The 13,539-nt window shown below is 42.0% G+C and overlaps 1 protein-coding gene across 1 annotated transcript; it reads left to right on the plus strand.

Annotated features, from left to right (window-relative positions):
* The first annotated feature begins 22 nt into the window (after positions 1 to 22).
* sass6 (SAS-6 centriolar assembly protein) lies at positions 23 to 12,434 on the plus strand. Its single transcript, XM_029695728.1, has 17 exons — positions 23 to 213; positions 552 to 612; positions 1,202 to 1,281; positions 1,353 to 1,457; positions 1,542 to 1,716; positions 2,029 to 2,106; positions 2,238 to 2,357; positions 3,425 to 3,616; positions 3,870 to 4,064; positions 4,192 to 4,281; positions 4,518 to 4,697; positions 4,903 to 4,984; positions 5,126 to 5,259; positions 5,790 to 5,915; positions 6,249 to 6,352; positions 6,615 to 6,709; positions 11,736 to 12,434. The coding sequence occupies exons 1-17, from the start codon at positions 149 to 151 to the stop codon at positions 11,801 to 11,803; spliced, it is 1,950 nt and encodes a 649-aa protein (XP_029551588.1). The 5' UTR covers positions 23 to 148; the 3' UTR covers positions 11,804 to 12,434.
* The last annotated feature ends 1,105 nt before the right edge of the window (positions 12,435 to 13,539 follow it).

The raw sequence follows: 13,539 nt of genomic DNA on the forward strand, positions 1-13,539 counted from the left end.
CTCGAGTGAATGTTTCCCCAACGGTTATTCGCGGGAGAGAAGCGCCAAACTCGAAATTGAAGAGCCTATTTTTTTTAACAAAGGCCATACAAATCTAACCTTGGAATTTGCAATTTAGACACTACATTTTTGGGAGTATGAAACAATCATGACAGAAACACTTTTTAACAAGCGATTGCAAGTGCACGTCAAATGCAAAGATTGCGAAGAAAGGTAAGTTCGATTGATTGCTAACGTTACCGTAAACTAGCTAGCATAATTAACGTTAGCTAGCTACTGTAACTAGCTAGATATCAAGCAATATCGACACTTGCGGCCTAACTAGATAGCTCATCAATTTGATATAGCCGTGTTTGGGCATCAACTAGCTACAGACTATCCAGCAAGCTGTGCTACGTGTTACATTGCTAGCTAGCTAAGTTAGCATGTTCAGTAACGTTAAATGTCATCTTCGCCACTCGCCAGATGGCGCTTGATGATAACAAATATATCACTAAATATACGACTAAAAATACATTGATTGAATCTTTCTTGCTAACTTTACATTACAGGAGAGGAAATATCAGAGTCGGCATTGAGCTTCAATTAACTACTAATCCAGTCCACAAAAGGGTAAGTGGTGCTCACAAACTTGGTTGGTGTTTTACAAGACTGGATTATTTTCCCATCATCACCCTCCCTCCTTTTATATAGTGTGAATGAGCAGTGTTTCAGAAACCAGTGCATTGATCTCGAAATGCATTGCTTACTACTGTGGGCATGCATAAATACCCAACTTAAAGATAGACTCATCAATACAACATCATACCACAGCGGGGTAACTTCCTCAGAACAGACATCAACACAATGTTTCCAGTCTCTCACTTCATGGTAAAACACCATGGAGAAGCACCAGTCCTAATTAGCAATGCAGCGTTACAGCCACTTAACTGTTAGTGGGTGTTTTAATGGAAGTGAAAGTTGCAAAAGGGTGGCTTTCTGGGGAGGCATGTATGGATTAGGCTATTCATGGACCTTAATGGTTTTCAAGGGCTGACCTACAAACATTAGCGACTGGATTCTGCATAATGATTGATGTTAGTTGACGATGCACCTGTTCAAGGGATTTCCTATCATGTCTGCTTTTCCCAAATGTCAGTCCTTCCCTCAAGGTAATAAGTAGTTAGTGACAAAGCCACTGTAACACAACTTTGCGTTCTAGGATCTGCTGGTGAGACTGACAGATGACACCGACCCTTATTTTCTGTACAACCTTGCCATATCAGAGGAGGACTTTCAAAGGTATCTTACAATTAAGTCATTGTGCCCACTATAATGAGCATACACTAATCCTACGTCTTCTCTGTCATCAGTTTGAAAGTTCAACAGGGCCTGTTGGTAGACTTTGCGTCCTTTCCTCAGAAGTTTATAGACCTGCTAAACCAGTGTATCTCGGAGCAAGACAAAGAGAATCCAAGGTGAGAAGACTCTCTCAGCTTTTTGAATGTCTTCACTAACTGTGAGATCATGGACGTGACGTCTCTTTCCTCTCCTTTCCCTAGATTTCTGCTCCAGTTGTCATCTCCATCATCCCCAGTATTAGACCACAGCCCTGCCAACCTCAATGTTGTGGAGACCAACGCATTCAAGCACCTCACTCACCTGTCTCTGAAGCTGCTACATGGCACTGACGTGGAGATCAAGAAGTACCTGGCAGTTTGTCTCTCCTGTGTGAAGGTAAGTGAATCTCCTGTAACTACCTCAGAAACACTAGTTTCAGGGACACAGATTTAGCCTAGTCCTGGATAAAAAAATTTAAAAAGATACATTTTTGGTGGAGTTTTTCCATTGAGGTTGGTTTTAGTCCTGGACTAGGATTCATCTGTGTCTGGGAAACCACCCCTAGTTGTCTTTGTGACCTCAGTCTTGGGAATGGTTGATAGCAGACCTATGAAGGAGATTCCGTGAAGCAACACAGACTGCAGTATACTAAAGTCTGAGAAACTTCTTTGTTGTATTTTAAGTTATCCCCCCATTTTGATCTGTCAGGAGGAGAAGCAGCAGTTGGAACAGAGGCTGAAGAAGACTGAAGATGATCTCTCGAGGCAGCTCAGCTACACACAACAGGTAAAGCAGTAGTTGATCTGAATTGATTGATTCATCTAAAAATGTAGGTGGGAGAAGTAACGTCTTAAGTAACATCTTAAGTGGGTCCCGATTTTTGAAACGGTCACCTTTCATATAAACGTGTCTTACAGACTCTGTCGGAGAAGAGCAGAGAGCTAGACAAGCTTCGGTCTGAGTGGACCAGCCAAACAAGCACTCTGTCGAGCCGCCACTCTCAGGACCTCACTGCAGAGCGGGAGAACGCTTTGGAGGTATCAAGTAACTTCTCATATTATAAGTCTGATGTTTAGTTAACTGCCTGAAGTAGTCTAAGTGCTATTCCAGTTATCAGGAGCCATAAAACCTTGAATGTTTTTTTTATCTATTTGAGATGACGGGGGTCTCCAACAGGTTTATAGCGAGCTACCAGTAGCTCACAGCCCACCTATGAGAAGCTTGCCAAACAATTCTGAAATTACAAGCAATTTTCACGTGTTCCACCGAAAACTGTCATGAACAAATCTCACAAGGAGACACCGCAAGCTCCCAGCTACTATCTAATCAACACAACATTGAAATTATCCCGCCCTTGGTTAGCCACTATTGGCTTAAAAAGCCAAACCTAACACTCAGCCAATTCATTTCCAGAAATATTGCCCCTGTCTGTCTGTATTGTGCGCGTGTTTGTCTATCACTCCATGTGTGGCCAGTTGATGTGATAATGGTCTTGTGGGTTGACAGAAACTTTCCCAAAAACCTTCTCAATTAAATGTTAACTGCAAAGTAGGTTTACCTGGGAGAATTATATAATGAGTAAGTATATCATTTGTATCTATTATTTATTTGTAAACTTTGCTGTGAAATGAGCAGCAGCAGCACAGAACCATCACTAGACCAGAACATTCAATGGCACATTCCTCACTCGCTAGATGCACAATTAAAGGGCCAGATGCGCAATTAAAGGGGAATTACACAAAAAATCTACCCAGACGTAAAAGAAATGGTGTTCTGTGATTTAAGCATTGACATCAACCCAGAACATCTGTTTCTTTATGAACTATTGTAATTTTGAGAGTGAAAAACAAAAGAAATCTAAAACCTGGAAAAATAAACTGAAAAACAGAATTTGGGAAAATATAAAACAGAATTTGGGAGAGAAAAAGGGGCCCCCTTAGAGTTGTTTATTAATAAACCATTATTTTACTATGTATATTGACAGAAAACATGGTACTGAGAAGCTCACTTCTTCTTTTAAAGTAGTTCTCATGCTAGGTTTTATATGATTTCTCTCAAAATAAGTGGTTTTCTCTTGTGGTGTTTCTCATCTTGCCCTATGCAGACACAAACCAGGCTGCAGCAGCAAAACGAGCAGCTGCGCCGGGAGCTCGAGGGAGCCCACGCTAAGAGCACCCAGCAGCTGCAGAGCAGGCTGGCCGAGCTTGAGGCCTCCAACAGGGACCTGACTGAGAAGAGATACAAGAGCGAGTCCACCATCCGCGACTTCAAAGCCAAACTAGTGGGACTGGAAGAGGTGAGGGGGAGGAAGCAAGGGGCCTTCATTTAGTGGGGGAAATTTCACAAAAACTGGCACTTTTGTGAACAGTTAAAATTTTAAAGTCTGAAACGCTCCTAGGATAAGTATCTGTCGGTTCATATCATGCGTGTTTTTTTTGGACATCCATATTGAATTCCTGATTTGATAGAGAAATTGAAATCTTGCCTCCATGTTGACCACCAATGTCTAAATAACCTGCTGACGTGTGTGTGTGTGTGTGTGAGAACAGGAGTCTCAGCGAGCGAAGCAGCAGGCCCTGTCTCTTCGGAGGGAGAACGGCACCCTGGACACGGAGTGTCACGAGAGGGAGCGTCAGGTGAACCAGCTGCAGACGCGCGTGGCAGTCCTGGAGCAGGAGATGAAAGATAAGGAGCAGCTCGTGCTCCGCACCAAGGAAGTGCTGGAAGCCACTCAGCAACAGAAGGTATGTAGTCAGTCCCCCGAGCAAATGGAGAGCATTTACCCCCTCAATACTGTCAGAAAAGCCAGGATCTTTGTTAAAATGAATATTAATGAATTATGTCAATTATGACATTCTGTGTTTGTTGTAGAACTCAGTTGAAGGAAATGCCGAAAGCAAACAACTCCAAATAGGAAAACTGGAAGCCACAGTGAAATCCCTGTCTGAGGAACTTATAAAGGTGGGTTACTTACATTTCCAGTCATGGCTTTTTGTTATGCATGTCATGGTCTGAAAATACATGGTCACAGACTCAATATAGTCTAGTTCAAATCCACAGCTCCTCGTCCACTCATGCACTTATTTGAGTCTAAATATTGATACCAATTTTGTCTTGGGTCTGATCACGTCCCCTTTGAGAAATAACACATTGGGGGTGAAGTATCGTCTTGACACTACTTCGTGTTGACTTCCTAGGCCAACGGCATCATCAAGAAGCTGCAGGGAGAGCTGAGGGGCCTGGTGGGGAAGATCAAGGTGAAAAACACTGTGATGGTGTCTCAGGAGAAGGTGCTTCAGGAGACCCAGGAGAGGCTGCACAATGCCCAGAGAGACCTCCAGGACACTCAGCAGCAGCTCAAGCATAGAGACGAGGAGGTGTGTGTTTCCATTAGTGTCCACTACCTTAAATGCGAATCTGAGGATAACAAAAATTGTCAGAAATGGCTGCCGAAAGACCCTGTGTGTGTGTGTGTGTGTGTGTGTGTGTGTGTGCAAGCCAAGTTCTGAGGAGTAGTGGGCGCTGACATCATTCTTGGTGTCAAGTTTGGACTGATCTTTTTTGTTGTAACTTCCACTGTAGGTGTCGAAATTGAAAAAACAGTTGGAAGAGACGGTTCAGAAATTAGACGAAAGCAGGGAGGTGCTGAAAACAAACGAGAATGGTATGGAAGGTCTTTTAAAGAAATGGTTCACAAAAAATACAACTACATGATTTTGCGCTTAACCTTGGCTGTTATCAAATGACCTACTGTTTGTATTCCTTTAGTCTTCCCCCTCAACATTGGATTTGTTTTATCCTTCAGTTATAATGTGGCTGAACAAACAGCTGAATGAGAACCAGTTATCCAGGAAGCCGGAGACCCTTGGAAAGTTTGAGACTCCTTCAGTTCTCTCAGCCTCAGCTGGACAGAGGATGGGCAGTGCATCTCACAACATGGTAAGCACTAAACATGTCATAGTACACGTTAAGATATTGGTTTGATATGTTTTAGTTGCAGCGGGTATTGTGTTTGTGTTTTTAATTGCAGCTTTAGATGCGTGTGTCGATTTTTAAAGTTAATTTGAGTTGTATGCATGCATCTTAAAGGCAGATTGCAATATGACATCATACACAGGCAGGGAAACGTCCTGCTTATAGACTTCAATAAAAGTTTCATCTGCTAAGACTATCTGCTGCTATTGGCATTTGGCAGATTTAAATATGATTGTTTTCTGTTAGTAGGGACGCGTTACGCAGGCAGCAAGACACAAAGATTTGGAGTTTTCAGATATATGAATAAACTTGCCTCCGATATGTGTAACAAGGAATCATGTCGGCTCTATTCATTGTATTTCTATCTGCAAGGTTCGACAATGTTGTGAATGCCATCATATTGTCAGGTCTACCTTTTTTAAAGTTACGATTCAACCAGCAAAGTGCACACAATCAGATCAGCTCAAGTCACATGTGCTTGACTTTGTTTTCAGCTGGACAGCCGAGCATGTCCCTCCTCGGCCGGACAGGGCTACCCCATCACATCTACGCTGAACTCCAAACTCCCTCTGTCCAGCCGCTCCGTCTTCTCACTACACAACCAGGGCCCTGGAGCCAAGGCAGGCTCATCTTTTCTCCTTTGTTACTCTGAATTCTAATTAAACTTTCATGCTATATTTAGAAGTGTGTTGAAATAGGTGTGGTTTTGCAATGACACAGCCTTGAATTTGGGCCACATCATGAATAGCAACCTGGATGATTTACCTAAACACTAATAATTAAGTTTCCTTACGTCGACGATAATTTCATCCTGGAAGAACCAATACAATTCTATGAGGTGTGGGTTAAGGCAGCTTGAACTCAATTGTATATTGTGGTTTCTAACTCGTTTCAACTGTATTCGGGGGTTTGCTTGAATTCAGACTTTTTTGTTGACCTGGACTGAATTGCAGGTACAGTTTAACCCCATGAGTACCAAGCCCGGCATGTCTCCTCTGGATGTGAGGGACGGGAGCCCCACAGTACAGCATCCCCTTCAGCCCTCCAACAAAGAGAAGTGAGTCCAGCTCTTTGTTTGGCGATTCCATGTGTGGTTCCAGTTTACGTTGTGCTTTCAGCATCAGAATTAACTTGGAAGTGTTCAGAAACGTTTTCTCTGCTCACTGTTACACGAAAGTAGCTCCCGGTTTATTGGATGGTGCATCACCATCAGCAAGAGCCCAAGACCATCTACTTTATTCTCTGGACCTTCCATTCAGACTGCCTTTTTCCCACCTTCATAACTGTCTTATTCTTCTTTCTCTTTTTTGAACTTGTAGTGGCGAGCCTGCTGGGTTGGAGTCCAAGTACTTCGAGAAGCGAGACGACAGCATTCCCCTCCGTGGTCTGTTGTCTGGCATGCACCTCAACAGAGGTAAAACCACATCCATACCTGCTTTGTAGACACTGGGGGTTATTTGTTTTTGAGTGATTCATGCCAGTTTATGAGGGGAAGTTCACTCTACATGCCTCTTAATAAGTCCCTTCCCACTGGGCACATCATTTCAACATGGAAATGTGGGTAATATTTGGTTGAGACGTTGATCAATGAGATTTCAACCTTTTAAATGTAATCTCAACTGAAATCCAGGGCATGTGGTTCTGTTATTAGATGAAGCACAGTGAAACTTAAAATGGGTGAATAAAGTACATGGTGCAAGAGATCAAAGCTGTTTGAGATTCTGCACAGATTATTATAGCAATCCACAGACCTGCAACATTTGCATGCTATCTAGAACATGCATGCTTTCTATGATTTAGATAACAAGACATTTCTAGTTAGGCTACTACAGTAGGCTAACCTCAATGTGGCCATGGATGTGTTACTCATTTTAAGGTTGAATAAATACTGTTACATTAGTTTGTAAGTCAGCCTTAACTTTAGGCTATTTACTATATTATATTTGGTTGATAACACAACCAAATATAAACATTTTAATGCTTGGATCGTTTAATCTGAGCCACTGGTTTAATCCTATTCTTTTAACCTTTTGTTTTAGTTGGAGACAGGAATCCAACACATAATTTGTTAAGTTAATAGGCTATTTACTGTATTGCAAAAGTGATATTGAACTGTTTGGTTGTCAACGCAACCAAACATCAGCATTTGAAGGATATGTATCTTGACACTGACTTAGTCTGATTTTAATTCCAGTTTATCAAAAAATGTATAATTTGATATGTTGGCTTCACGTCTCCATCTCAACCAAAAATCAAAGTTAAAGAATAGCGCTAAATAAAATCCAACCTTATTTCAAGTTTGATTTGATTTAGTCATATTCTTTAACTTTGATTTTTGGTTGAGATGTAGACGTGAAGCCAATATATTATTTATTTGTAGACAAACTGGAATTAAAGCCAGACTAAGTCAGTGGTCCAGGTGGACCTATCTGGTCCAGGTGGACCTTCAAATGTTTATATTTGGTTGCGTTGACAACCAAACACAACTTAATATCCAGTTTGTCTACAAATTAATAAATAATATGTTGGCTTCACGTCTCCATCTCAACCAAAAATCCAAGTTAAAGAATAGGACTTAATCTAATAAGATTTAAATAAAGTTTGATTTGATTTATTCCTATTCTTTAACTTAGATTTTTGTTTAAAATCAACCAAAGCTTGAAACCCTAGGCCTATATCTATTGTCAATTTTTTTAGTTTAACCCTTGGTTCAATTGAAACTAGTGGAGGATGACTTTGCAAATGCTATATAGGCCTAAATACTATCATTGATTATATATGACTTCTAAAGTATGGTTGCATTTAATTTGCTCTGTTAAACCCACCCTTTGGAATGACTTCGATAGGAACAATAAATATATTTTGATTATTGAGAGATCTCTTAATAACTTTCTCATGATGGCACATTGGTAGTAGTCTGTGACAGTGTTGGAGCAAAATAATTGTATTAGTCTAATGCTGTTGAGACTGCAAAATGTTTTTGTTATAGTCACTGGTCATTTCCCACAGCTGTCCAGTATCCTCGTCATACACTCAACAAAGGAGTGATTTGTTATTTGTTCCTTATCTCTGTGGCACTTATCTCTGTTTAGGCTCTAAAGCTCATCACTCCCCTATCTTAAGACACACAGGCTGTAAGAACTGGTTAGAACCTGTTTTTGTTTGTTTGAATGCTTTAAGGCAGTATAACTAATTACCCTTATGTATCTCTTTTGTAAGCTTGCCTCCCTCTTTGAGGGATAAGAAGCTTTTTGTGTTGGTGGAGCATATAAAGACTGAGGGACTTGTAAATAGTCAAGATCCTATCTGGGTTTATCCTGAGAGGGAGATCATCCTTGCAATTGCTCGAGTAAACCTCGTATTGCTGATAGGAGTTCTGCCTGATTCCATGATGCAGAGGTCTAAGGCACTGCATCGTCACTACAGATCCGGGTTCACACAATTGGCCCAGCGTCGTCCGGATTAGGGGAGGGTTTGGCTGGCCGGGATGTCATTGTCCCATCGTGCTCTAGCGATTCCTGTGGCGGGCCGGGCGCATGCACGCTGACACGGTCGCCAATTGTACAGTGTTTCCTCCGACACATTGGTGCGGCTGGCTTCCGGGTAAAGCGAGCAGTGTGTCGAGAAGCAGTGCGGCTTGGCAGGGTCGTGTTTCGGAGGACACATGGCTCTCGACCTTTGCCTCTCCCGAGTCTGTACAGGAGTTGCAGCGATGGGACAAGACTAACTACGAATTGGATATCACAAAATTGGGGAGGAAAAAGGGGTAACATTTTTTTACCTTGGATGGGAGACCAAATCAGTAGGAGGTGCTGCCCAGCCTGTACAAGTTTGCAATTAGTGTACAAAACATTAGGAACACCTTCCTAACATTGAGTTGCACCCCCCCTTTTGCCTTCAGAACAGCCTCAATTCTTCGGGACATGGCCTCTACAAGATGTCAAGCATTCCACAGGGATGCTGGCCCATGTTGACTCCAATGCTTTCCATAGTTGTCAAGTTGGCTGGATGTCCTTTGGGTGGTGGACCATTCTTGATACACATGGGAAACTGTTTAGAGTGGAAAAACCCAACAGCGTTGCAGTTCTTGACACACTCAAATCGGTGCGCCTGGCACCTACTACCATATCCTGTCCAAAGGCACTTAATGGACCCATAATATCGATGTTGTTCCCCGAGCCACTTAGTTATCACTTTTGCCTTATGGCAAGTTGCTCCATCATGCTGGAAAAGGCATTGTTCGTCACCAAACTGTTCCTGGATGGTTGGGAGAAGTTGCTCTCGGAGGATCTGTTGGTACCATTTCTTTATTCATGGCCGTGTTCTTAGGCAAAATTGTGAGTGAGCCCACTCTCTTGGCTGAGAAGCAACCCCACACATGAATGGTCTCAGGATGCTTTACTGTTGGCATGACACAGGACTGATGGTAGAGCTCACCTTGTCTTCTCCAGACAAGCATTTTTCCGGATGCCCTAAACAATCGGAAAGGGGATTCATCAGAGAAAATGACTTTACCCCAGTCCTCAGCAGTCCAATCCCTGTACCTTTTGCAGAATATCAGTCTGTCCCTGATGTTTTTCCTGGAGAGAAGTTACTTATTTGCTGCCCTTCTTGACACCAGGCCATCCTCAAAGTATTCGCCTCAATGTGCGTGCAGATGCACTCACACCGGCCTGCTGCCATTCTTGAGCAAGCTCTGTACTGGTGGTGCCCCAATCCCGCAACTGAATCAACTTTAGGAGACGGTCCTGGCGCTTGCTGGACTTTCTTGGGCGCCCTGAAGCCTTCTTCACAACAATTGAACCGCTCTCCTTGAAGTTCTTGATGATCCGATAAATGGTTGATTTAGGTGCAATCTTACTGGCAGCAATATCCTTGCCTGTGAAGCCCTTTTTGTGCAAAGCAATGATGATGGCACGTGTTTCCTTGCAGGTAACCATGGTTGACAGAGGAAGAACAATGATTCCAAGCACTTAAAAAAAAATGTTGTCCAATGTACTTTACACAGATTCCATGTCATAATACGTTGACAACTTGCATTGAAACAAAGTTGATTCAACCAGTTTGTGCCCGGTGGGTTTGTTCTGCATTTTTTTTCTTTTTTAGCGTGAGTTTAAATCATACACATTAGCTGTGTTCGAATACCCATACTAACATACTACGTACTTAATGAGTGTATATACTATACGTTAATTTTAGTATACTGTAAACGAACAGTATCCTTTCAGTTGAGCGTACTAGCGCTTTGCCGGTCTACCGGAAGTTGATGCTGTTGCTATGCAACCTCTTGCTAGCTAGTTAGCATTACAAATGACTAGTTAAACATTTTACGACTTCGGGTGTGCTGTTAAATTCAATCTGGAGTCCCAGAGTGCGCTCGTAAATTCGAGCGTTGTCAGATTGTCCTTTTGTAAATTCAGAGCGTTTCGTTCCCGGAGCGCACACTGGACGCTCCGCCGAGGAATAGGGTTGATTTGAGCGTTCTGACTTTACAGCGGGAGTCAAGCTAATGTTGGCTAGTTTGCTAGCTACTTCCAGACACAAGTGAGACGACTCTGACCATTTTACTCGCCCTAGCAGAGCCGGTTAGGCAGTTTATTATCCAGAGCGTTTGTGACTGTAACTGTGCTGCTGGCAACAATTTAATTACGCTTTTTTTGCCGACGTTTACTGACACCGGCCACATTCAATGGGTGTTGGAGCGCTCGTAAATTCATTAGTCTGCGCTCTGGTACACTCAGACGAGAGTGCTCTGAAATCGGAGTAGATAGCCAGAGCGAATTTACGAAAGCAGCAGAATGTCCATTGAACGCACAACGACGATACCATTTAGCTGAGAATGACGTGAATAATCAAGTCAAAACGTTGGGTAGTTAGCCTATACTTATCATACTGTCAAGTTTGCTGTATTATTAGCCAACTGACGTTAGCATACGGTTGTAATGATAAGTAATGTGGTTCGTAAGGACAGCGTAACTAACAATTTGTCAGCCAACATAACATGTAAGGTATTTGAAAAGTCATTACTTTTTTTACATGGTTTAACATTGTCCTAATTAGTTAAAGCAATGAATTTGTATCTGCTGTCGTTGTACTTTGGCTGCATATTTTCCGCCATTTCCTTAAAATCTGAAAATGATGTGAAGCCACGCCCATTTCCTGAAGAATTGCATTATGGTCCATAAAGTACAGAAATAGTGTCCTCTTCATGTATACTTAATATTTTGGTGAATTTAGTACGACAGCCAGGAACTTTGGCATACTAACTATCCATATTAATAATAAGCATACTATATACTCAATTAACGTCACAAATAGTGCAGTTAGTATGTGTATTTGAACACAGCTATTGTCTTGCACATTATGTCAGTAACCTTGCTGAATTAAGATTCAGATTTTGTCTGTCATACAACTTCATTTTCCCCCCCTGTTGCCTCTAGATGTTCCAAGGCCACCACCAGCCAAGCCTGGCCTGCACTCTCTGTCGTCCGCTTACTTCCCTGGCTGAGAAGGAATGGAGCCAAGAACTACTGTAATATCCACTCCACACCACTGAATACAACAGTGACTAAGGAGAGTGAACTGTTAGACCAACCACAGATTCTCACAGTACCTCCACCTATGTTAATGTTTTTAACCTGTGCTGTGTTTCCAAGTATTTATTAAAAAGATAACCAATAAATAGTAATTAAGCCACTTGATCGGTTTGCCAAATATTACGGTTGTTGGTTTGTTTAAAAAAATAGCTTTGTCATCACGTCTTACTTGTAATTAGCATTGACATAACTAATGCTGTCATCATGTTGCTCTGGGTGTTTTCATAACTTTTAACACTCAATAGTACTCAAGTCCTGGTACGAATGATACTTGAGCCAGTGTGAAAACATTCTACCAACGAGTGTTTCTCAAGAAAAGCTGCCGTCTGTTCACATGGTGCAACAATTTGATAAAAGATAACTTTTCTATGGTTAACATGTACATGCTAATCGCAAGTCATCACCAGCGTATTGATGAACAGAGCCTCAACCACAGAATGATTGCTACTGAAGTGTTTGCTGTGTAAAAACTGTACATATGGGTGTATGAAATGGATCATTAATGTGTGTATATATCTGTAGATTAAAGTTTTGTTTTCAGAATCTGTTAAGTCTCTCTGATCAACTAGCTACAATGAACAAAAATATAAACGCAACATGTAAAGTGTTGGTTTCTTGAGCTGAAATAAATGATCCCAGAAATTTTCCATACGCACAAAAAGCTTATCTAATCTTGTGCACAAATTTGTTAACATCCCTGTTAATAAGCATTTTTCCTTTGAATATACCATCCACCTGACAGGTGTGGCACATCAATAAGCTGATTAAACACCAGTCTCAAAGTCAACAGTGAAGAGGTGACTCCGGGATGCCGGCCTTCTAGGCAGAGTTCCTCTGTCCAGTATCTGTGTTCTTTTGCCCATCTTAATCTTTTATTTTTATTGGCCAGTCTGAGATATGGCTTTTTCTTTGCAACTCTGCCTAGAAGACCAGCATCCCGCCTCTTCACTGTTGACGTTGAGACTGGTGTTTTGCGGGTACTATTTAATGAAGCTGCCTGTTGAGGACTTGTGAGCTTTCTGTTTCTCAAACTAGACACTCTAATGTACTTGTCCTCTTGCTCAGTTGTGCACCGGGGCCTCCCACTCCTTTCTATTCTGATTGTGTGGAAAGTCACAGTCCCCAAGTCCAGAACAGACTATGGGAGGCACACAGTACTACATAGAGCCATGACTACGTGGAACTCTATTCCGCATCAAGTAACTGACGCAAGCAGTAAAATTAGATTTAAAAAACACCTTATGGAACAGAGGGGACTGGGAAGCAACACAAACATTGGCACAAACATGCATACACACACACGCGATAACATACACACTATACATACACATGGATTTAGTACTGTAGATATGTGGTAGTGGTGGAGTAGGGGCCTGGGCACACAGTGTGTTGTGAAATCTGTGAATAAATTGTATAAACTGCCTTAATTTTGCTGGACCCCAGGAAGAGTAGCTGCTGCTTTGGGGACGATGAATTGATGAAGCTAGTGACTGATGTGGTGTACTCCTCAATGCCATCGGAAGAATCCCAGAACATTTTCCAGTCTGTGCTAGCAAAACAGTCCTGTAGCTTAGCATCTGCTTCATCTGACCAGTTTTTTATTGACGAGTCACTGGTGCATCCTGGTTTAGTTTTTGCTTGTAAGCAG

Source organism: Salmo trutta, chromosome 17, assembly GCF_901001165.1.
Source record: "Salmo trutta chromosome 17, fSalTru1.1, whole genome shotgun sequence".
Taxonomy (NCBI): domain Eukaryota; kingdom Metazoa; phylum Chordata; class Actinopteri; order Salmoniformes; family Salmonidae; genus Salmo; species Salmo trutta.